This window comes from Cervus canadensis, chromosome 4 (genome assembly GCF_019320065.1).
Source record: "Cervus canadensis isolate Bull #8, Minnesota chromosome 4, ASM1932006v1, whole genome shotgun sequence".
Lineage (NCBI taxonomy): Eukaryota > Metazoa > Chordata > Mammalia > Artiodactyla > Cervidae > Cervus > Cervus canadensis.
Genome location: NC_057389.1, coordinates 101,272,122 through 101,295,545, shown reverse-complemented (window position 1 = coordinate 101,295,545; position 23,424 = coordinate 101,272,122). Strand labels below are relative to the sequence as shown.

General features: G+C 54.2%; 2 protein-coding genes across 3 annotated transcripts; both read left to right on the top strand.

Moving 5' to 3' along the window:
* The first annotated feature begins 1,894 nt into the window (after positions 1-1,894).
* Positions 1,895-8,057, top strand: PGLYRP2 (peptidoglycan recognition protein 2). The gene is made up of 6 exons (XM_043464429.1): positions 1,895-1,937; positions 2,599-2,722; positions 3,850-4,935; positions 5,450-5,660; positions 6,278-6,575; positions 7,577-8,057. The coding sequence occupies exons 2-6, from the start codon at positions 2,632-2,634 to the stop codon at positions 7,664-7,666; spliced, it is 1,776 nt and encodes a 591-aa protein (XP_043320364.1). The 5' UTR covers positions 1,895-1,937; positions 2,599-2,631; the 3' UTR covers positions 7,667-8,057.
* Positions 8,058-10,886: 2,829 nt separating this feature from the next.
* On the top strand, positions 10,887-23,158 carry RASAL3 (RAS protein activator like 3). Of its 2 annotated transcripts, XM_043467147.1 has the most exons (18): positions 10,887-10,974; positions 11,117-11,451; positions 13,530-13,660; positions 13,813-13,891; positions 14,002-14,063; positions 14,831-14,901; positions 15,649-15,775; positions 15,863-15,961; positions 16,405-16,947; positions 17,285-17,429; positions 17,681-17,825; positions 18,900-19,136; positions 19,224-19,425; positions 19,531-19,649; positions 20,677-21,067; positions 21,356-21,513; positions 22,005-22,068; positions 22,192-23,158. In XM_043467147.1, exons 2-18 carry the CDS (start codon positions 11,130-11,132, stop codon positions 22,333-22,335), a joined length of 3,039 nt encoding a protein of 1,012 aa, XP_043323082.1. In that variant the 5' UTR covers positions 10,887-10,974; positions 11,117-11,129; the 3' UTR covers positions 22,336-23,158. The 2 variants fall into 2 exon arrangements, with proteins under 2 accessions (XP_043323082.1, XP_043323081.1); XM_043467146.1 differs by having other exon boundaries at positions 22,005-23,158.
* The last annotated feature ends 266 nt before the right edge of the window (positions 23,159-23,424 follow it).

Sequence of the window (23,424 nt, the reverse complement as noted above, 5' to 3'; positions counted from 1 at the left end):
AAATGAGCATGAATGGGTGGTTAAGTAAAACTTCAAGGGACTTAGAGAACAAACTTACGGTTACCACAGGAGGAGGATGGTAGAAAGGGAGAGTTAGGGAGTTTGGGATGGACATGTCCACGCTGCTATATTTAAAATGGATCACCAACAAGGACCTACTGTATAGCACGGGGAACTCTGCTCAATGTTATGTGCCAGCCTGGACGGGAGGGGAGTTTGAGGGAGAATGAATACATGATATACGTATGGCTGAGTCCCTCTGCTGTCCATCTGAAACTATCACAACACTGTTAATCAGCTATACTTCGATGTAAAATAAAAAGTTTTAAAAAATAAAATAAAATGGATGACCAACAAAAAAAATTTTTTTTAATAAAACTGCAAGTGTCCCCCAACAGCCACAAGAATTAGAGAGACAAACCCAGGGTTCATAAGGCTGCATCAAGCTCATTTCCAGACTGCGAGGACAGCAGGTAGGGATCTCATGGGACAGTCCACCTGGCAGCCCCTGGGGGCTACCCCCAGTGGGTCTAGGGCCTGAATGAAGATAAAGCCAGTGAGGCACAAAGACAGTATCAGAGTTCCTGGTTTTTCCTTTCACCTCTGGCTCCCATATGTCTGAGCACAACACTGCCCCTGATCCTGTCTTTACTGAAATGTTGCTATTTTGTTCATCATGCATTTTTTTTTTTTTTTTTGCTTTGCTTTTAGTCTTTAAAAACATTGCATTATGAAGTAGGACACTGAAAGCTGGTGCTCTGTGACAACATAGAGGGATAGGATGAGGAGGGAGGTGGGAGGGGAGGATTCAGGATGGGGGACACATGTATACCTGTGGCTGATTCATACTGATGTATGGCAAAAACCATCACAATATTGTAAAGAAAAAATTATCCTCCAAATAAAATAAGTTTATAAATTTTAAAAAATAAATAAGTAAAACATTGCGTTAGCAGGACTTCCCTGGTAGTCCAGTGGTTAAGACTCCATCTTACAATGCAGGTGGCATAGGTTCCATCCCAGGTCAGGCAACAAGGATCCCACATGCCTTGGGGCACAGCCAGAATAAAAAATTGCATTAGAATATTATTATCTTGATGGCTGAGATTTTCAGCACCACCTTAAATTCTACACTCTCCACTCTAGTCCTGCACCCAACGGACACACAGTCCACATCCTCCGCATGGTTCTACCAGGCAGAGCCCCTGACCCCAAATCCTCAGAAATGGGCTTGGGGGAGGAGATTTCCTCAGAATCTCCTGGGGAGCTGCCTCCAGGCTAAGCAACCCCCTCCCTCAGCACCCAACTGTGAGCCCCCACTGTGTGCCCAGATTTGTGCTAGGCCATGCTTCAAATTTTGGATTTTTGGCGAATTTGAGGTGCCTGCTTGGTTGTGTCTGACTCTCTGAGACCCCATGGACTGCAGCCCTCCATGTTTCTCTGCCCATAGGATTTCCCAGGCAAGAATACTGGAGTGGGTGGCCATTTCCTTCTCCAGGGGATCTTCCCGACCCAGGGATCAACTTCCCAACCCAGAGACCAACCCGCATCTGCTGCATATCCTGCATTGGCAGGTGGATTTTTAACCACTGAACCACCTTGAGAACCACCAAGGAAGCCCATGCTGGGTAAACAGAAAGAGGACTCTCAATAGCTAAGTAGGCCCCCTGGGGAATCCCAGGCCTGGCTCAGCCCGAATATTCCCAGGCCCGCCCAGGGCCCGCCCTCTACTGAATGCCCAGCCTGGTGGGTCTCCTGGAAACTCCCCGGGCTGGTTTCGAGATGGGAGGCCCACAGTGAAGCAATATCCATGGCAGCCCCAGCCAAGCTGAGCCCATCCCACCTGACACCAGATAAAGGGGAGACGGGCTCTCTTCAGCAGGACTTGGCCACAGACACCAGCGGAAAAGGGAGAGAACCCCTCAACACCAGCCCAGGTGAGCCCAGAAGTCAGGTCCGGGGACAGAGTCAGGGTCCCGAACACCTTCCCCGAGCCCAATTCCTGCTCTCAGCTATCCCTGACGGCATGGGATCCGGAGCTGGAACCAGATGAGAAGTGACATCTCCGAGTCCCCCTACGCTCCGAACAGACTTCAGCAAAAACAGTCCTCGGCCCCTGCACCCACCCTCTGCCTGAGGCTAAAGTGCTGGCATCAAAGAAGGCAGGAGGTAGTGTCAACTTCAGGCCGGCCTCTCCTCTCTCCACTCTCAGCACAGCCTGTCCTACCAGTTGGGCAGGCACTTGAGAGTCCCCTCTGGTGGCCAGAAGCAGCCACAAAACTATCGCCATAGGAAGAGTGGAATGCTGGATGGGCCTTAGTCTACCTTTCTTGGGGAATGGGCTGAATCTGCTGGAGTCTGAACTATCTGGTTTCCAAGGCCCGTCCTGGAATTTACTGATCCTTGACCTCAGCCTGGGAAGAATGGGATAGGCTAGGGGAGCCCCTGCGACCCAGATGACCTTGGGCATGGGCACTCTGTACCCATGCCTCTGCGGCCTCCCGCCCACAGCTCCACAAGCGGCAGCCGTGTCATTCACCGCTGGACTTTGACAGTAGCTGAAGGTACTACTTGTTTGCCCTGTCTGTCTCCTTCCAGCCCTGCTGAGATCTCCGCTGAGGTCAACCGGCTATGTCCTTTGGAAACTGGAAGCCCACAGTGGTGGTCCAGGGTATACTCTGGATCCTGTATGGATTGCTGCTGCAGCCGGAGCCAGGGACAGGTGGGTCAGAAGGCAGAGGCCTGAAGCCAGGACTCTTAGTTCAGAATATTGCTGCCCCTCTGTGTCCAGCTCTTTACAGGGTGAGGTTGGACTCACAAGGCTCAAGTCTCTCGGAAACTCCAGTCTGGGAACACAGATGTTCCCAACCCCATAGGATCCGGGCAAGGGCTGGGGGAAGAAACTGGGGCCAAAAGAACAGAAATTAGGAAGACTTCCTGGAGGAGGGGATATAAATCTAGGACAGGAAGAAGAATTTTACTTGGTGGTGAAGCAGTAAAGGACATTTTAGGCAGAGAGTAAAGCAAAGTTATAGAGGAATTACTATGTGAACTGTCTGGAGAAGAGTCTGAATTGCAGCAGACAGTGGAGTGTAAGGATTAGGACTTCCTGTGTTCAAATCCCACCTCTGCCACTTCCTCCATATGTGATCTTAGGTAGGTAATTTAACCTCTTCATGCTCATAGGGTCCTTGTGAAGATTAAATGTGTTCAGTTATATAAGTCACCTACAATGGTGCCTGGCACACAGTGTTTAATTAATGTCAGCTATTATTCAACAACTCACCCTAGCTCTGAGCCCCACACTTCTAAGTTCCAAGTTCAGCCACTGACATTTCTCTCACATGGCACAGGCTCACCCTCCCCTGGGTACCCTTCAAGACACCGTTCCCTCTATACTTCTGCAAACTCCAGTCCACTAAGAAAAACTGTCCATCATTTCCTCAAGATACCTGGGGACACTGCCCACTCTTATCCATCACAGCATCACCATCCTGGCTTCAGCCACCTTCACTACTTATCTTCACCCTCTCTCCCCTTCTCTACTCTGATCTGCCCTCCAAAAAATTATACTCTTCATACAGCACTCAAAAGAGCAATCTTAGAATCTCAACCTGGCCATGTATCTCTCCTGCTCATGAAGCTGCCGTGGCTCCCCAGTGCCCACTGGTAGTGTAAGCTCCTTAACCTGCTCTCTGTGTCACAGTTCCCTCACCTACACAAGGGCAGTGTCAGACATTGTGAAGTTGTCCACAAAGAGCTGGGGGCACTGAGAAGATGTATACACGGCAGGGGGAGGCTGAGGAACAGGAGGTACTGCCTGGGTTAATGCCATCCCTCCTCCCACAGCGACCCTGCCCCTGCTCATGGACTCTGTCATCCAGGCGCTGGCGGAGCTGGAGCAGAAGGCGCCAGCCACTGAGACTGGCCGTAGTGCCGCTGCATGGCTGCTGTCAGCCCAGGGCTCTGGTACCCTCAGTCCCCTCCGTCACTTCCTGCTGGAGGGGAAGGGTCTCAACACCACCGATCTGGATCCTCCTTCGCTGAGCCCAGAGCTTCAAGGCCTGATGGGAGAGGTGGCGAGACACAGCGTGCAGGATGGGAAGGAATATGGGGTGGTTCTAGCACCCGATGGCTCGACCGTGGCTGTGGAACCTCTTCTGGCAGGGCTTTGGGCAGGGCTTCAGGGACACAGAATCGTAAACCTCTCCTTAGAGAGCTCGGCCACCCCTCCAGATGCTGAAGTCACCTTTCCAGACCTTGCAGACACCTCCCCGGGGCTCAGCGATGCCTCTCCTGATGTCACCTCTGCGGATGTCAGAGCTGTGTCTCCAAATGTTAGCACCAAAGATCTAGATGTTGGAGCCACCTCTCCAGAAGTTAGACCTGGCTCTCCAGATGTCCAAGCCTCCTCTCCAGATAACAAGGCCAAGTTACCAACCGCTGTGGACAGCATCCTTGTGGTCACCCTGGCTGGAGACCTGGGCCTGAACTTCCTCCAGGGCCCTCAGACCTGGAATCATTCTGGACTGGGAATTGAGGGATGCTGGGACCAGCTCTCTGTTCCCAGGACCTTCACGCTCCTGGGTCCTGAGGCATCACCCCTCACCACGGCCTTCCTCAATGGTGCCCTGGACGGAGCCCTCCTTGGAGACTACCTCAGCCAGACCCCTGAGCCCCGGCCACCCCTCAGTCACCTGCTGAGCCAGTACTATGGAGCCGGGGTAGCAGGAGACCCAGGATTCCGAAGCAACTTCCGACGGCACAACGGAGCTGCTCTGACTTCGGCCCCCACCCTGACCCAGCAAGTATGGGGGGCCCTCATCCTGCTACAGAGACTAGAGCCGGCACATCCTCGTCTACAGGGCATGAGCCAAGAAGAGCTGGCACAGGTGGCCACCCATGCTTCCAAGGAGTTCACTGAGGCTTTCCTAGGTGAGCAGGACCCCCACCCACTGAGACAATTCTTCTCACAGATACCTTCTCAGTGCCAGTGGGAATCTATGGTTAGTGGGATCTATGGTTAGGGGATTCCAGAGGGGGCCAACAGGACTAGGATGCTGTTAGATTTAGTTCCCAGTGGGGGCCAGAGTGGTGTGATTGAAAAGTGAAAAGAGTAAAAAGTGTTAGTCACATTGGACTCTGAGTGACTCCATGGACGGTGGCTAGGCTTCTCTGTCCATGGGATCCTCCAAGCAAGAATACTGGGGTGGGTAGCCATTCCCTTCTCCAGGGCACCTTCCCCACCCAGGGGTTGAACTCGGGTCTCCTGCATTGCAGGCAGATTCTTTACCATCGGAGCCACTGGGGAAGACTGAAAAGAGAATGAACCCTCCCCAAATCTGGGAGCAGACTGGAGGGATGATCCTTACATGCCCTCTTAGTGTGGGAGAAGGCAGCAGGCAGAGAAACGCTCGCTGACTCCCACTCTGGACTCCCTTCCCCTCAGGGTGTCCAGCCATCCACCCGCGTTGCCGCTGGGGTGCCGCACCGTACCAGGGCCGCCCGACGCCGCTGAAGCTGCCGCTCGGGTTCTTGTATGTACACCACACGTACTTGCCCGCGCCACCCTGCACCAGCTTTAAGCGCTGCGCCGCAGACATGCGCTCTATGCAGCGTTTCCACCAGCAGACGCAAGGCTGGGCCGACATAGGATACAGGTGGGCGGGAACCTGCGGAGCTCGGGCAAGGCAGACCAAGGGGCGGCGCAGTGGAGAGACTGGGTGGGCGGAGCCTTACTCAGGGGGCGGGGTTTGAACCTGAGCGAAGCAGGCAAAACAGAGGCGGAGTTTAGTGTGGGTGGAGCCAGGGTGGAGAGGGGCGTGGCCTAGACTGGGGGTGGAGTCTTCATAGCTACTAGAAAGAGTTCAACGGTGGGACTCTTTTGAGTCTGAGGTGGGAACCAGGAGAGGAGTCCAAACTTGGGAGAAGAACAGGACATGTGGTAGCGGCTAAGTCTGGGACAGAGCAATGATGGATATGATCTCAGCCAGAAAAGGGTCAGAATTGCGGAGGAATTAGACTTGAAATAATGGGGAGGGAGCTGGGTAGAAAGAGACCGGGTTAATGTTGAGGACAGATCCAGAGAAACGGGACTATCTCTGGGGTGGCATTTGGAGGGAGAGTGGGACATGGCTGGACCAGGTGGAGTCTGCGTGACCGGGGGGATCTTGGGGTGACGGTGGCCCTTGGCACGGGTGCGGAAACCGGGGTAGAGGGCCAGATGCGGAGGGAGGCCTCACGCCGTCTGGTTCCTGCTTCCCTCTCTCCTCCGCAGTTTCGTGGTCGGCTCAGACGGCTACGTGTACGAGGGCCGCGGATGGCACTGGGTGGGTGCGCACACACTCGGCCACAACTCCCGCGGCTTCGGCGTGGCCTTGATCGGCAACTACACCGCGGTGCTGCCCTCAGAGGCCGCGCTGCGCGCGGTGCGAGACGAGCTCCCGCGCTGCGCTGTACGCGCCGGCCTCCTGCGGCCCGACTACGCGCTGCTAGGCCACCGCCAGGTCGTGCGCACCGAGTGCCCTGGCGACCGGCTCTTCAACCAGCTGCGCACCTGGCCGCATTTCGACCAGGTGAGTCCCCCGACGCCCGCACTATCTCGGCCTGAGACCCCTCTGTGCACACAAGCTCAGCGCGTGCCCTGATCCCTGCCTGTTTGCCTAACCCCAGGAGGCCCCTCTCACTCCTTCCTTTAACCCTGTGCCCACAACCTCAGCCAAGACCCCTGCACGCCCTTGCAATCTCTTCAGGCAATCTAGACCCAGGCTTCAGTCATTCTGCTTGCAACATAGCCTACTGCCCCTGCCCCTCTGCATTTCACAACCTTATCCCAGCCACCTAACCTTGCCCTCACCTTTGCTCACAGCCCAACAGCTCTCTGTCCACACAACAGTGATCAAGCCTGTGACCCACTACAGAAAACCTCTTTGCATAGGACAGCTTCTGTGCTGTGTGCTAAGTCACTTCACTCATATCAGACTCTTTGCAACCCTGTGGACTATAGCTCGCCAGGCTCCTCTGTCCATGGGATTCTCCAGGCAAGAATAGTGGAATGGGTTGCCATGCCCTCCTCCAGGGGATCTTCCCAACCCAGGGATGGGACCCAAGTCTCTCATGTCTCCTGCATTGGTAGGTGTGTTCTTTACCACTATCACCACCTGGGAAGCCCACACAGCTTCTGCCCAGCCCCTAACCCAGTTGTTGCAATCCTCTGCCCAGATCATCTCAGTCCCAAGGATGCTTGTTCAGCTCCCTAACCCTTTATGACAACTCTTATGCTGGAACAATCTGGAGCCAACACTTATGCTGGCCTAGTCAGCACATTCTCAGCTTGATGATGGCACCACACCACCGACCATAATGACAGAAACACCTCTATAATCACCCCTGTACAATCAAGCTCCACTTTCAAACTACCACTCCCTTTCCATAAGCTGGCCTGCAGTTGGGATTGTACCCACCTCCTCACTTTGGGCCCCTGTCCTCTTACCCATCAATGGTGCAATCATGAAGAGGGCAGACCCAGCTCCATTATCACCCCCACCCCCAACCTAAACTCTCTTGTCTTTTTCAGAATGTGAAACCAAGAACTGCCAGGAGGGCCTCCAGCAGATCCAAGAGAAGACCACCTCCAATGATACTGCTATCCACTGACCTCCAATAAAGAGACCTTGGAGGGGCTTCCCTGGTGGTCCAGTGGTTGAGAATCCACCTGCCAATACAGAGGATATGGGTTTGATCTCTGGTCTGGGAAGATTCCACATGCTGCGGAGCAACCAAGCCTGTGGCCACAACTACTGAGCCCCGGCTCTAGAGCCCACAAATCACAACTACTGAGCCAGAGTGCTGCAACTATTGAAGCCTTGCACACCTAGAGCCCCGTGTTCCACAAGAGAAGCCACCGCGATGAGAAGCCTGAGCACTGCAATGAAGAACAGCCCCCACTTGCTGAAACTAGAGAAAGCCCACCCACAACAACAAAGGCCTAGCACAGCCAGAAAATAAAATAATTTTTTTAAAACACTAAAAAAATTAAAGGACACCATGAATAGAAAGCCTGTGTTCAAGCATCATCTGCGTATGCACATTCTGTCTTAGTTTGGGTGGCCCAGAAGCAGACCCTGGGACAAGAATCCCAGTGGAAATAGTTTGTCTGGGTGGTGATGCCAGGACATATCACCTGGGGAATAAGGAAATGACACAGGGAAGCAAAGTCATGTTGGTATGGGAGGCATGTGGAGTTTCATCCCACTGGGGACCTCTGGGGAACAGTGTAGGGTATATACCTCAGAGACATCCCACTTACAGGGCAAGGGAGCTGGAGTACTGATCCTCCAACTCCCATAGTCATTGGTTGAGGGCAGCCCCCTGGTTATTTTCTTTTTTTTTTTTTTCTGTTAATCACTCAGTTGTATTCAACTCTTTGCAACCCCATGGACTGTAACCCACTTGGCTCCTCTGTCCTTGGGATTTCCCAGGCAAGAATACTGGGGTGGGTTGCCATTTCCTTCTCCAGGGGATCTTCTCATGTCTCTTGCTTGGCAGGTGGATTCTTTCCCACCAAGCCACCTGGAAAGCCCCGAGCTCCCAGGGAGATGTTAACATGCTGGCACTTTGGGATTGCTAGTTGTATGGGCAATGTGGACTCCATCTGTCAGAGAAAAGTCCTCCAGCAAAAATGTAGGGAATGGGGCCAGTACACAATGAAGTGGTGAAGGCTCAGAGATCCAGCAGAACACTGGGAGAAGCTACCTGTGTGTGCAGTGAGCGGACTGAGTGCAGTATGAATGAGGTGGGCATAGCTAAGGTGTGTGCACCTGCGTGAACATGTCCAGCCCCTGGAGAAGGATTTTTGATCCTCGCTGAAGACCCTCCTCCTCAGGACAGGTGATAGAAGGTTCGAGGCCCAGTGTAAAATGAAAATGCTGGCCCCTTGTCCGAAAAGCAGGAACTTCAAGCCAGCAACAGCAGAGCATTAAATCAAGCTCAGTGTAGAGCCCTGAGCATGGGGCCCTGGGTGACTGCACAGGCCACATGCTAATGAGGGCAGTTCTACCCATCCCATCACGTAAACGCTGGCCACCCTTGCCTTTGCACAAGCTGTTCCTTCTATGTGGTATGCCCTTCCCACGATCAGCTCTTTCTCATGCTTCAGGTCACAAATGCCAGCTCATCATGGAGGCCCTCCTGGGTTTTTCCAGCTCAAAGTGGGTCTCTTGTGCTCAGCCTCTCCTCTAGTCTGTCTATTTTCTTTTAAGTCCTCCTCACCAGCTAGATGTCCTACATTCATGTTCAGGACTTGTCTCTCTGGCTGTACTGTGAGCTCCAGGAAGGCAGGAATCAAGTTCATCTTGTTCCTTGTTGCTTCTCCAGTACCAGCACATAGTAGGCATGAAAGGAACATTGGTTGAAGAAACAAAGTGTCCCATTATAAATCTTTTGAAACTGATGCTATCATCTTGTACAAATCAGGAAACCAAGGCTCAGAAAGAGGAAGTGACTTGCCTGAGGTCACACAGTGAGAGAAGGACCAGCTGGCACTCAAACTCACTCTGGGACCAATGGGCCAATATTCTACTGATTCTCACGTTAACTCACTCGTCCCTTAGATCAGCATTTGGCCACCTTTTTTTTTTTTCCAAGTGAACACTTATTGTGGTATAACAGAGATGCAAGAAAGGGTGCCAAAATGTGTGGTTAATGAATTTTCACAGCAGAACACACCCATGGAACCAACACTCAGCTCAAGAAATAAAAGAGGTTATATTTATACTACGTGAAGTTCACTTCATTTAAAAAAAAAATTGGCTCCCAAAAGGCTCCCTTGTACTCCCCCACCTCCCCAGTCTCCAGCCCCTCCAGAGGGAAACCCATCTCCTGACTTTGTTACACATGTTCTGCCTGCTTTGGAACGTCATATAAACGGGAAGACATAGTGTTTAGTCTTCATTGTTTGTATTTTTTTGTCCAGCATTGCTTGTGATTCATCCGAGTTCGATTATTCTTATTGCTACATAATATTTCACTACAGGAAGCGACCACAATTTATCCATTCTACTGTATAAGCACATGTTGGCTGTTTTCAGTTAGGGGCTATCAGGTAGTGCAGTGGTAAAGAATCTGCCTGCCAGTGCAGCAAACGCAGGAGACACGAGTTCGATTCCTGGGTGGGGAAGATCCCCTGCAGGAGGGTATTGCAACCCACTCCAGTATTCTTGCCTGGAGAACTCCAAGGACAGAGCGTCGCAGAATTGGACACAACTGAAGCGACTTAGCACACAAGCATGCAGTCTTTATAAGGGCTTCTCTGGTGGCTCAGTGGTAAAGACTCCACCTGCCAATACAGGCAACACAGGAGACCTGGATTTGGTCCCTAGATGGGGAAGATCCCCTGGGGTAGGAAATGGCAACTCGATCCAGTATTCTTGCCTGGGAAATCCCATGGACAGAGGAGCCTGGTGGGCTATAGTCCATGGGGTTGCAAAGAGTAGGACAAAGAGTTGAACATGACTGAGCACCTGAGCACACATGCACATTATGAATAGGGCCAGTGGGCACGTCTATTGGGTGTTTACCTACTATATACACCCAATACGTGGAACTGCTGAGTCAGAGAAGAGGTATATGGTCAATACTCATAGATCACACCAGGTTTCCAGCTTGGATGAGCCAGTGGATGAGAGTTCTGACCAGCAGTGGGTGAGAGTTCCAGCATTTGATCTACATGTACCCATTTTGCAGAGAAGGCAACTGAGGCTCAAAGAGGGGCATGGGCTGCCTCCCGGTCACTGAGAGATTCTGGGTCCTGCTCTATCACCTCCTCTCCGCTAGCATCCTGCCCCCTGTTGTGCCCTCCCAGCCTGGCTGTGGGGTGGGGTGGGACAGACAGGGTCACGTGGAGTAGCGTTCAGCCAGAGGAAGCCGGGCAGGGTGCAGACGGCTGCTGATCCTGAGGCTGGTCAGGAAATCAAGGTAAGAGAGGGAGTGCGTGTTGCCCCCAAAGGGGGTTCCCTGGGGGTAGAGCTGAGAGTGAGGAGGGGGCGGATATGAAGACAGCACAACCCTGTCCGGGGAGGGTACACCGGACAGAATTATCACCCTCTCATTCCCCCAGGAGAATCTCTGCCATGGACCCACCTTCACCAAGCCGGGCCTCCCAAACCCAGCCTGCAGCCCCATCCCCTCTAACCTCCTACCGCTGGCACTCAGGGGGTGGTGGGGAGAAGGGGGCTGGGGGGTTCCGCTGGGGCCGCCTTGCAGCATGGGGGAGGGCACAGAGCCACCAGGAGACCACGGCCAGCAGCCAGCCGGCCCCTCGCTCGCTGTTTCGTCGCGTCCTCTCCGCGCCCCCCAAGGAGTCACGCACGAGCCGCCTGAAAATATCCAAGAGCCTCTGGGGGAAAAACAAGAGCCCACTGCTGGATTCGGAACCAGAGCCAGAAAACCCAGGTACGTGGCTCCCCCCCCCACCCCCCCGCCCCAGGCTGGGAGGCCCGGATGCAGGGAGGTTTTGTCTGCCTCCGGAGCATCAGCCTTACAGACACAGGAAGTTGTGGGGAGTGCAAAAGCCCAACAGGAAGTGGCTGGGGGCCCGGCAGGCTGCCCTCTTCCCTCTTTCCCCCTCACCCCAGGGGCCTGGGCATGGTGGGAGTGGCTAGGAACCCTTGAGTTGGGGGTCCAGCCAGGGGAAGGGGCAGGGAACAGAATGATGGGGCAGCACTGTCCAGATGCCAAATGGCTCTTGGCCCTGGTAGGTCTCTCCTCATATTCAGTGGCCCCGGGCGTCTTCTCTCCTGCCTGGATGCCTATTTCTGCTGTCTCCTGCTCTCCTGCCCTCTGGCCTCAATGTCTTAGTATCTCCTCTTCCTTGAGCTTCAGTTTCTCCACAAGTTAAACTGGAATCATGACTCCTATCCTGAAGGGTATATCATTCATTCATTCGGTTATTCAAACAGAGGTCTGTGAGCATTTGCTGTGTTCTAGGACTGCCCTGATTTAGACCATGAGGACACAGCAGGAACAAAATAGATGAAACTGCCTGCCTCATGGAGTTCATGGTGCAGCGAGTGTGACAGACCGTAAACAAGTAAATAAGGACATGACAGATGGGGCTAAGAGTCACACAGAGAGATCTAGAATTGTAAAGGATACCATGAGGATCGGAGCTCAGGAATGCCTGGGACTCAGCACATTTTATGTGATCCGTTAGCCAGTGGAGTTATCGCTTATTCCCCTGGTGGTAAAACAGTAGGACAGACGGGTCCTCTGGGAGGGTTGATTCAGTCCTCCCATTTCTGAAAGGTCATTTAATTCTCATTTTACATATCCCCATTGTGCAGAGGTATCCCTTCAGTCCCCTCCAGGGTATCAGATATTGCCCACTCCATAGCATCCAGTGAGAGCTCTCTGACCAGCCCACCTAGTCTTCCCCTAGTCAAACACCTCCCATGGCTCCTTAATACCTTCAAGAGGAATCCCCATCTCCTCTAACTGACACCCAAGGCTCTGCCAATCTCTTCCTGAACCTTCCCCTCCAGGCATTAAGCCCTCCAAGCCCTCCTCACCCCTCCCTTTATTTCTCTGGACCAGGCCACGTGCCAGCTGCCAGCCTTTGCTCAAGCTCTGTGTGTGTGTGTGTGTGTGTGTGTGTGTGTGTGTGTGTGCACGCGAACGCACGTGTGCCTGAGTTGTTCAGTCATCTCCGACTCTCTGTGACCCCATGGACTGCAACTCACCAGGCTCCTCTGTCCATGGAATTTTCCAGCAAGAATACTGGCGTGGGTTGCCATTTCCTGCTCCAGGGCATCTTCTCGACCCAGGGATTGAAACTGCGTCTCTTGCATCCCCTGCATTGGCAGGCAGATTCTTTACCACTGAGCCAGCTGGAAAACCCTGATCACTCTGTTCATGCTACCATCTCCTCACTCTCTGTCAACTCAAATCTGCTCTTCAAGGCCCAGTGCAGGGAATTTCCTGGTGGTCCAGTGGTTAAGGGGTTCCCTAGGTAGCTCAGTGGTAAAGAATCTGCATGCAATGCAGGAGACCTGAGTTCAATCCCTTGGTCAGGGAGATCCCCTGGAGGAGGGCACAGCAACCCACTGTAGTATTCTTGCCTGGAGAATTCCATGGACAGAGGAGCCTGGCGGGCTACAGTCCACAGGGTCACAAAGAGTTGGACACAACTTAGCAACTAAGCAGCAATGGCAGCAACATTGGCAAAATGGGGGTTATAATAGCCCTTTGAATGGCTTTTGGAGGATTAAATGAGAGAAGGAATGCGGAGTGGTAAGTATGGTACAGGGCTCATAGTCTGTGGGGCTGCGTCCACTACCCATTACTACCCATGGCTACTAGAGACAAGGCCCAGAGAGGTGTGGAGGCTTGTCCAGCACCTGACATGACTTCTAGGTGGTTTGGGAAGAGGAGGCACTTAGGAGGGAACCCTTGATGAGCCTTGGTGAGTGGAAAGGTTATCCTGAGGGAGAAGAAAGGACTCCCAGGTCCCTAGCACCTCCTCATCTACCCAGAGCCTGAGCCGGAGCTAGAGCCCCTGACCGCACAGATCCCAGAGGCTCCCACCCCCGATGTGCCCGTCTGGAACATCGAAGCCTTCACACTACTTGATGGGAAGCTGGTGCTGCTTGGGAATGAAGAGGAGGTAAGAGGGGCCACACGGGCAAGGGAAGGGGAAGAAGGGAAGGGAGCGAGAACAGTAGTAAGGAAGCATGAGGGGTATAACAGAAAGGTGTCTGCCTCTCCTTCTGTCTATCTGCTTCCGCTTTCTGACCATCCACTCCTGCTGGGGGACAGGGTCCTCGCCAGCCCGGGATGGGGAGCGCTATTTCCGAGAGCAACATCCAAGTGGCTTTGGAGAAACTCAAGGATCCAGGTAAGCTTGAGCAACAGGGAGAGCTGGGGCATTTGGGAACCTGTGAAAGTGGGGCAGAATCCAAGATGATTCCACCCACCCCCCAATCTTCCACCCCTGACCACCCACAGATCGGATCCCTGGAAAGACAGAGCCAGAGTCTGCTGGCCCCCACCAGGTCCACAATGTTCGGGTAAGTTGTGGGTGGATGGGAGAGGAAAGATTTCAGGCCCTCAGAGGTGAAAGGGAGGACTTTTCCTGGGTGATCTTTTTCATTAATTTCCTGGGATTTTTTTCTTTTACTTTTTAATTTTTTAATTTATTTTTATTCTTGGCTATGCTGGGTCTTTGTTTCTGCTCATGGTCTTTCTCTAGTTGCTGCGAGCAGGGGCTTCTCTTCCTGGAGGGGCGTGGGCTTCTCATGGTGGTGGTTTCCCTTGTTGTGGAGCATGGGCTCTCGGCACATGGGCTTTAGGAATCACCACTTGGCTCAGTAGTTGCAGCTTATGGGCTCTAGAGCTTGGCCTCAGTGATACAATGCTCAGGCTTAGCTGCTCTGCAGCATGTGGAATCTTCCCATACCAGAGATGGAAGCTATGTCCCCTGCAATGGCAGATGGATTCTTACCCACTGAACCACTAGGGAAATCCTACTGGGCCATCTTGACCAGGTCACTGACCCTCTCTGGGCCATAGTGTCCATATCTGTCAAATGAAGCTGGTGAGAGAAGCTTCTTCTTGGGGCTGTTTATGTAAAGTCCAGAGAGAATGCAGGAAAGCACCATGGCTGGTGCTTTAGAAATGGCAGCTGTTGATTGCCTTTAATATTCCTGCAAATGTAGTCTGAGCTTGTGATTTCCGCCAAGATCAACAGATCTTCCAGAGCATCCTGGGTGGGGCGAGGAAAGGACCTGAGAAGGGAACACAGGGTTCTGCCCAGCTGACATCTCCCTCCCCACAGGGGCTGCTGAAGCGGTTGAAAGAGAAGAAAAAGGCCAAGTCAGAGCTAGGAGCCAGTGCTTCCCGAGATGGGTAAGGGTCTCTGAGGAGCTAGAGGGGCTGGGATTCAACACTGCCCCTCCCATTCCTCCTGCCTGTAATTCTGATCTTCACCAAATATACCCTGTGGGCCTCTGTGTCCCCCTTGTTGGGCAATGCTGGGGCCACTGAAGGACCCTTAGCATGGAGTCAGCCCTCCATTGAAGGGTGGGGGCAGAGTGTGACACAGTAACTCTAAAATAGCAGCTGAGTCTACACCTTGGTTTGGGAGTGAGTGTCTCGGAAAGGGACGCTTGATCTGAGACGTGAAGGATGTGTGTGTGTGTGTGTGTGTGTGTGTGTGTGTGTGTGTGCGCGCGCGCGCGCGGATGCGCGCTTGGTCATGTCTGACTCTTTGCAATGCCACGGACTGTAGCCTACCAGGTTCCTCTGTCAGTGGGATTTTCCTGGCAAGAATACTGGAGTGGTTTGCCATTCCCTCCCTCCAGGGAGATCTGAAGGCTAGATGGAAGTTAATCAGGCCAAAAAGGACAGGAAAAGCGTTCCAGGCAGGAGGAACAGCAAGTGCAAATGTCAAGAGGACGAATGAAGTGACAAAAAGAAGGCCAGTGTGACTGGAGTACAGACAGTGAGGAATTAAGTGTCTAAGGATGGATTCAAGTCCAGCTTAGGTTCAGGTTCCCTCTGGCTTCCTTCCACCCTTTCGGCTGTAGAGGGCAGGTTGCGGGGGGTCAAGGGAGTCAGTAGGAATGACAGCTTGCTCACGTGAGCCTTCGTCAGGCCCCCCAGTGCTCTGGGCTCCCGGGAATCGCTGGCCACGATTTCCGAACTGGACCTCGGAGCCGAGCGGGACGTGCGGGTCTGGCCACTGCACCCCAGCCTGCTGGAGGAGCCCCACTGCTTCCAGGTAAGTAAAGGCAACTCTCTACCTCGCCAGTCCCTTTGGCTCAACCCTTGGCCTCAACCGCACTCTTGGATTCCCCCTCCTCAACAGGTAACATGGGCAGGCGGGAGTCGCTGCTTCTCCTGTCGCTCCGCTGCTGAGAGAGACCGCTGGATCGAGGACCTTCGTCGCCACTTCCAGCCTAGTCAGGTCGGTAGTGCGCAAGATCAGACCTGGAGGCCCCGCCCACAGCCCGGGCCCCGCCCCTTCCACCCAACCCAAATCCCACTCGCGCCGAAACTTTACCCCTTGGACACACCTGCCTTCCTACACTTTTGCAACCAGTCCGAGATCCTCCGCCGATTCCATGAATTACCAGCCCCTTGCACAGCTCGGACTGTATTCAACCCAAGGCCTATTTGCACCCCAGGGAGTCGCCAAGTTTCCACCCCGCGGTTACTCCTTCATGCCCTGGACCCCGGATCTCTCCGGGGGGGCCCAGAAAAGCTATAGGATCATTGTGGGACCCCCGTAGTCCCGCTGTCTTCCCCCAGAGGCCCAGCAAACCCCTGGGAGCATGCACCCCGCGCTTCACCTCTGGTGCGCAATGTGGAGCACCGAAGCCACGCTCCTGTCTCTGCTTTGGTCCTCAGGACAACGTGGAGCGGGAAGAGACATGGCTGAGCGTGTGGGTGCACGAAGTGAAGGGGCTGCCCCGGGCGGCGGCGGCGGCTCCAGGAGTGCGCGCAGAGCTGTGGCTGGACGGGGCGCTCCTGGCGCGCACGACTCCGCGGGCCGGCCCGGGCCAGCTCTTCTGGGCAGAACGCTTCCACTTTGAGGCGCTGCCGCCAGCGCGTCGCCTGTCCCTGCGACTACGCGGAGCGGGCCCTGGGGACGCGGTGCTGGGCAGGGTGGCGTTGGCGTTGGAAGAGCTGGGCGTCCCCCGGGCGCCCGCCGCGGGTCTGGAGCGCTGGTTCCCGCTGCTCGGGGCGCCCACCGGCGCGGCGCTGCGGGCACGAATCCGGGCACGGCGCTTGCGAGTGCTGCCGTCGGAGCGCTACAAAGAGCTGGCAGAGTTCCTCACGTTCCACTACGCGCGCCTCTGCGGGGCTCTCGAACTCGCGCTGTCCGCTCAAGCCAAGGAAGAGCTGGCCGCTGCCATGGTGCGCGTGCTGCGGGCCACCGGCCGGGCTCAGGTGCGGCGCCTCCACGGGACGAACCCGGGTGACCAGGGGCTGACCGATCGCCTGCTCCAAGGGAGGAGTTGGCTGGGACCAGTACCAGAGTGGTGCCTTCGAGGGGCGGGGCAGCTTGAGGCGTGGGGTCTGAACTGAGCTTCTGCATTGCGAGCCCCAAGTTTCTGCTTTGATGGGGAGGTTCCCGTTTTGTTAAGAGCCCCAGAATCGAGGGTTGGGCCTGGACAGCAGCTGCGAGGAGCAGGGCCTGTGCCCCAAGGGTGAGGGAGCCGCCAAGAGCAGGGATTCTCACGATTCAGTCCGCGCCCAGCGCGCAGTGTAACCCCACTATGCCTAGGCCCTGGTGACGGACCTGGGCACCGCAGAGCTGGCACGCAGTGGAGGCCGTGAGGCACTGCTGTTCCGGGAAAACACATTGGCCACCAAGGCCATCGATGAGTACATGAAGCTGGTGGCACAGGATTACCTCCAAGAGACGCTGGGTGAGCAGAGTGGGGCAGGGGTCAGAGGCTTAGTTGAGCCTGCTAGGGCAACCCAGGGGAAATATGAGAACCCCTGGGTAAACTTGGATTCTGGTAGTGGGTGATGCCCTGGGGATGCTGGGATCCTGGCGCGAACTGGAAGTTCCCTAAGATTTTAGGTGCCTCCGAGGTAGGTTGGAGATGGAGCTGGAGGCTGGGTGTTGTGGGTTGTGGTCATGGCCCAGGCCCTCTCTGGTTGTGCTGGACTGCAGGACAGGTCGTGCGGCGTCTCTGTGCCTCCACCGAGGACTGTGAGGTGGACCCCAGCAAATGCCCAGCCTCAGATCTGCCCCAGCACCAGAGCAGACTGCGAAACAGCTGCAAGGAGGTCTTTGAGAACATCATCCACTCCTACAAGTGAGTGTCAGGGCCCCACTGCCTCTCAGTCATGATGCTAGCTCTGACTCCAAATTAAGGTTTCCAGATAAAATATAGAATGCCCAGTTAAATGAGATACCATATTTGTGACATACTTTTTTATACTAAAAAAAAAAGTATTCATTTTTTAAAATCTGAAATTCAAGTTTAACTGTTTATCCTAAAGTTTTATTGGCTAAATCTGGCAAATCATTCCCAGTGTCATGCTACCTAACCCCAAATAACATGGGACCCAATTCTTTGTCTTTTAGACTACAGGTGACCACACACCCTAATTCCATGCCACCTGACCCCAGTTAACATAGGGTCTCAATCCTATTGGGGCTTCCCTGGTGGCTCAGATAGTAAAGAATCTGCCTGCAATGCAGAAGACCTGGGTTTGATCCCTGGTTTGGGAAGATCCCCTGGAGAAGGGAATTGCAACCCCACTCTAATATTCTTGCCAGACTTCCATGGACAGAGGAGCCTGGCAGGCTTCAGTCCATGGGGTTGCAGAGTCAGACAGGACTCAGCAACTAACACTTTCACTCAATCCTATGATCTCTGATTCCAGCAATGCCATACTCCCAATCCCATGATCCCTGACCTTAAGCAACTCTGTATCCCAAATCTCATATAACTGGAATTCCTAGGCTTCCAATGCCTTGACCTCTGACCCTAGGTTAACCTGTGTGCCTAATCCCACGTCACCTGGGACATCAATCTCATGATTTCTGAATCTAGATGACTCTGTGACCCAATCTTATACTACTTCATATTATGTACTCTGTCTGGCACCCCAGTTTCATGTACAGCTATAACTGGCTTCTGTCCTCCTGTGAACCTATACCCCCAAATCTAAGATTTCAGACTCCAGAAGTCCCCACAATGAGTACACCACCAACAAGCCCTGACCCCAAGAGGACCTATAACCCCAAGCATCATTATCCTCAATGTCTTCTATCCTGGAACTTAGCATGCAGGCGTCGAGTGACCCCTGACCTTAGGATTTCGATCATCCATGAACCTTATGCTCACAGCTTTCCCCTCTGACTATTGCCTCTTCTCTCCCAGCTGGTTCCCAGCAGAGCTGGGCACTGTGTTCTCAGGCTGGCGAGAAGAATGCAAGGCACGTGGCTCTGAGGCACTGGGGCCCCGACTGGTGTGTGCTTCTCTCTTTCTGCGGCTCCTGTGTCCTGCCATTCTGTCACCCAGCCTCTTCGGCCTAGCACCAGAGCACCCGGCACCTGGCCCAGCCCGCACCCTCACACTGATCGCCAAGGTCATCCAGAACCTTGCCAACTGTGCGCCGTAGGTGCTGGGAGGCTGAGTAGCCACACTGGGGCGGTGGGGGTGGCAGATGCTGGACCTAACCCACTCACTTGGGCTCTGATGCAGGTTTGGTGAGAAGGAAGCCTACATGAGCTTCATGAATACCTTTCTGGAGGATCATGGGCCTGCCATGCAACATTTTCTGGACCAAGTGGCCACGGTGGATGCAGACACAGCACCCAGTGGTTATCAGGGCAGCAGTGACCTGGCCCTCCAGCTGGCAGTCCTGCATGCCCAGCTCTGTACCATCTTTGCTGAACTTGACCAGGTGTGGCCTGAGCACAGAGCCCAGAACATGAGGTAGGGAGGCAAGGGTGTAGGGGTCTCTGGTCCTGGAGCGTTTGCTCAGCATCCTCCCTGCATGCTTTACCAGGCCACCCGGGACAACCTGGAACCGCTACCCACTATCCTGCATGCCATTGAAGAGGGCCGACCTGTACCTGTGACTGTGCCAATGTGTCTCCCAGCACCCCGCACCCAGGGCCATTCCAGGTAACTATTTACCTCGAGTCTGATCTGATCCAGTTCTGATAGGTGGGAGTAGGCGAAAGGCCAAAGGCATGCACGGGGTCAGAGGTGAAGGCAGGATCATCTCAGGGGTCAGAGACAGGGTCATGTTCATCATCAGAGACATTGTAGGATGGAGGTCAGAGGCTGGAGACAGGGTCATCTCGGTGGTCAGGGAGAGGCTAACAGTGCCATCAGAGAGGGGGGCATCAGGTCAGATTGGAATCTGAAGTGGGGATTAGACATTGCAGAGGTCACATCTAGGGTCAGAGAGAGAAAGTGACATTGTCACTGTCAGCAATGAGGGGCAGATCTCAGGTCATGCCCAGGGGGAGATGGGGTCAAAGTTTAAGGGCAGAGTCATTTTCGGGGCCAGAAGTCAGGGATCATGTTCTTTCAGAAGGCAGAGACAGGTTCAGTTGAAGGTCAGAGGTTGGGGACAAGAGGAAGTCAGATTGGGAAGGAAGAGGGTACAGTTTTGAGCAGAGGTCAAGCTCCCATGGGCTTCCCAGGTGGTGCTAGTGGTAAAAAACCTGCTTGCCAATTCAGGAGATGTAAGAGACGCAGGTTCGACCCCTGGGTTGGGAAGATTCTCTGAAGGAGGGCATGAGAACCCACTCCAGTATTCTTGACTGGAGAATCCCATGGACAAGGAGCCTGGTGGGCTACAGTCCTTAGGATTGCAAAGACTCAGGCAGGACTGAAGTGATTTAGCATGCAGACAAGCTCCGGCAGATTGGAAGTAGAGATTACACAGAGGCTCAAATCAAGGGTAACACTATGTCAGAGCTTCGGGACAAGGCTAGAGAGGAATCAAAGGTTAGATTGAAGTCATAGAAGGGACAGTATTATCGGAAGTCCAGGACAGGATCACAAGTCAAAATGGGATCCCTTCAGTCACAGGACTTGCAGAGAAGTAAAAGATCAGGGATGGAGTTATTTCTGGTGGAAGGTAGAGGTGGGGTCAGCTCAGAAACCGGTGGAAGGTCTGAGCTCCCCATCCCACCTCCAGCATCTCTGCAGGGGAGAAGCCTGGCTTTCTGGCCCCCCGCGACCTCCCCAAGCACACCCCTCTCATCTCCAAGAGTCAGTCTCTGCGCAGCGTTCACGGCGCAGGTAGTTGGGCCCGGCCGCGGCTGGAGGAGGAACAGCCCCCGCGGCTGCCTCGGCCGGTACAGCGCACGCAGAGTGTCCCGGCTGGCCGCCCCGCTCGCCGCCGCCCGTCCGCCGGACCGCGGCCGCGACCCAAAGGCTCCCTCCACGTGGGACCCGCGCCCCGCGGCCGACCCTGGACTGGAGCCTCAGCATCGCTGCCTCGGAAGCCGTCGGTGCCCTGGCAGCGCCAGATGGACCAGCCAAGAGACAAAGACCAGGCGCTGGGCACCCACCGACCCGTGGGCAAGGTGAGGTGTACAGCTCAGGTCCGCGCATAGAGTGGGGCGACAGGATTGGAAAAAGACTGAAAGATAGGCAGGTCTCGGTTCAAACACCGAGCTTGCCGTGCTGTGTGATTCAGGCCTAACCCAACCCTCTCTGAGCCTCAGTTTTCCTCTTCTGTACAATTTGAGCGTCATTACCCTATAGGCAGGGCGGTGAGGAGGCAGAGCAAAGGGGAACAGGGAGGTCAGTCAGGGTCCGTGGGGAGAAGGGGCAGGACAGTGGCTCAGGTTACAGTTGCTCCCTCCCCACAGCTGGCGGAGCTTCAGTGCGAGGTGGCTGCCCTGCGTCAGGATCTGAAGGCGCTGTCCGGCCTCGTGGAGTCACTCAGCACCCACATCCGGTCCTTGAGCGAGCAGCAGGAGCAGCTTCGGACCCAGCTTCAGCTCCTGGATTCCAGGCTCCGAGGAGGGTAAGCCCCGCCCTCTCTATTAGCTCCGCCCCAGGCGGCCTTGCTAAAGAGAGATCGGCTCAGGCCCCGCCTCCCAGTAAGTCCACCCAAATCACGCATGGCACGGCCACGCCCCCTCTGTAAGACCCGCCCCTACACATCTAACACCCGCTTCTCGGTCACCTCCATCCACCCGAGGTCTCTGGGAGGTCCTCTCGTGCAGTCCCTCAGTCAGCTCCTTCCAAACAAGTTGGGACAGACCCGCTATCTCTTAGGCTGGGCCCGCCCTATCCTGCTCACGGCCTCACGCAGGACTGGTTGATTGGTCCTTTAATCGCAGCCAGTCCTGGTTCTAATTCAGCCCCTTCTTCAAACGTATCTAGGCCCCACCCCCAGGCTAGATAAACCCCACCTCCATCTCCAGCTCAGCGCGGGACTCCCAGACTCCAGCCAGGAGCTCTAGGGGAGTCCCTCAGCCTCTGACTCTTTCCATTCACCCGTTATCCCTACAGGACTGCGAAGTTGGATCCAGGGCGCGATCCTCCAACCAATGAGGGCCACAGGCTGAAAAGTCTGGTGAGACCCATGGCCGAGTCCTGGACAGATTTAGGCTGGGTGAGGGAACACGAGTTGGGATGCAACCCTGCCCTCCCCCCCTCCCCCCACCCCGCTCTGAATCCACTGCTGCTGCCTCCCCAGGAGTGCCGACTGGCTGAGATAGAGAGTACTCAGTCCCAGCTGAAGGATACCATCCAGAACCTGCAGCTTCTTCCCAGGACATCGGAGTCCCAGAGCCAGCCCCTGCCCCTCAAATCTCCCTGCGTCAACGGAGACACCACTTGAGTTGCCCACTCGGCCCAACGTGCTTTGGGAGCAGAGAGAAAGCCGTCTAAGGGGTCTGTCCACCCCCTGCCTCAAACCCACTTGGCCTACAGTAGGGAGTGGAGCTGTCGGTGCCAAACAGTCTGGCACTATCAGGTTATCCAGTAAAATCTTGATTTCAGTAAAAATCGATGGTTTTTTTGCCCCAGAGTTTTGCCAATCAGGAAGCAAACTCCATCCCCTCAATCCAGCTCTCTCAAACTCTCCCTTAATTGCCGGTCTCAAGGGAGGGGGGCGATGCAGGGAGATTCACACCAGCGGGTGACCTTAGTCCCTCACTTTCAGGGCCTTGATCTCCTCATTTGTAAAATGGATTTAAAGTTCCTTATACAGTAAAAGACCTATAGTTTAAAGTGTTTGATAAAGGTATTGGTCATTGTTAGGGGTAGCAGTTGATTCTCAGTAAAGCCCAGATCTCATCTCCACTAATTTCCAGATCTCAGATGAGAGCATCTTCCTAGCACTCCAGTTCCAACACTGGCTCCTTGATTCAGTGAGGGCGTGAGTCTGGGAGGCAGATGAAAGAAGGAGTGGGTAGATATAGAGAAGGTTAAACTCTGTGTGTGGTGGTTGAAAAAATGAATGGGCACTTGAATCATGAGTGGGTAAATGGGTGAGAGTTAGGGTGGATAGGACAATAGGCAGATGAATAGGTTAAGCATTTGCTGGATGTTTGCCCTGGTAGGTGAGTAGTTGAGTAGGTGGTTAGCTGGGATGGCTATGTCTGTCTAGAAAAGGCCTGGTTCATAGTAGGAAATAAATATTTGAATTAAATGAGTAAGCAGTTATATGTATTGCATGTACATTTGTTGAGGTCTCCTGAGACTCTCAGGCTGGGCAGTGGGGAAACAATAATGAACTCCACAGGCAGACTCTTGTACTCATGGAGCTTACACTCTAGTGGAGAAGACAAACATGCAATTGATGGATAGGTGTTTGGGTGACTGTCTTCCCTGGTGATTCAAATGTAAAGAATCTGCTTACAATTCGGGAGATCCAGGTTCCATCCCTGGGTTGGGAAGAGCCTCTGGAGAAGGAAATGGCAACCCA

Coding starts and splice junctions, on each gene's coding strand:
- PGLYRP2 (XM_043464429.1), top strand. CDS start 2,632: ATGTCCTTTGGAAACTGGAAGCCCACAGTGGTGGTCCAGGGTATACTC. Junction 4,936..5,449: donor GTTCACTGAGGCTTTCCTAG/GTGAGCAGGACC, acceptor CCTTCCCCTCAG/GGTGTCCAGCCATCCACCCG. Junction 6,576..7,576: donor CCTGGCCGCATTTCGACCAG/GTGAGTCCCCCG, acceptor TGTCTTTTTCAG/AATGTGAAACCAAGAACTGC.
- RASAL3 (XM_043467146.1), top strand. CDS start 11,130: ATGGACCCACCTTCACCAAGCCGGGCCTCCCAAACCCAGCCTGCAGCC. Junction 13,892..14,001: donor GGAGAAACTCAAGGATCCAG/GTAAGCTTGAGC, acceptor GACCACCCACAG/ATCGGATCCCTGGAAAGACA. Junction 16,948..17,284: donor GGGCCACCGGCCGGGCTCAG/GTGCGGCGCCTC, acceptor CACTATGCCTAG/GCCCTGGTGACGGACCTGGG.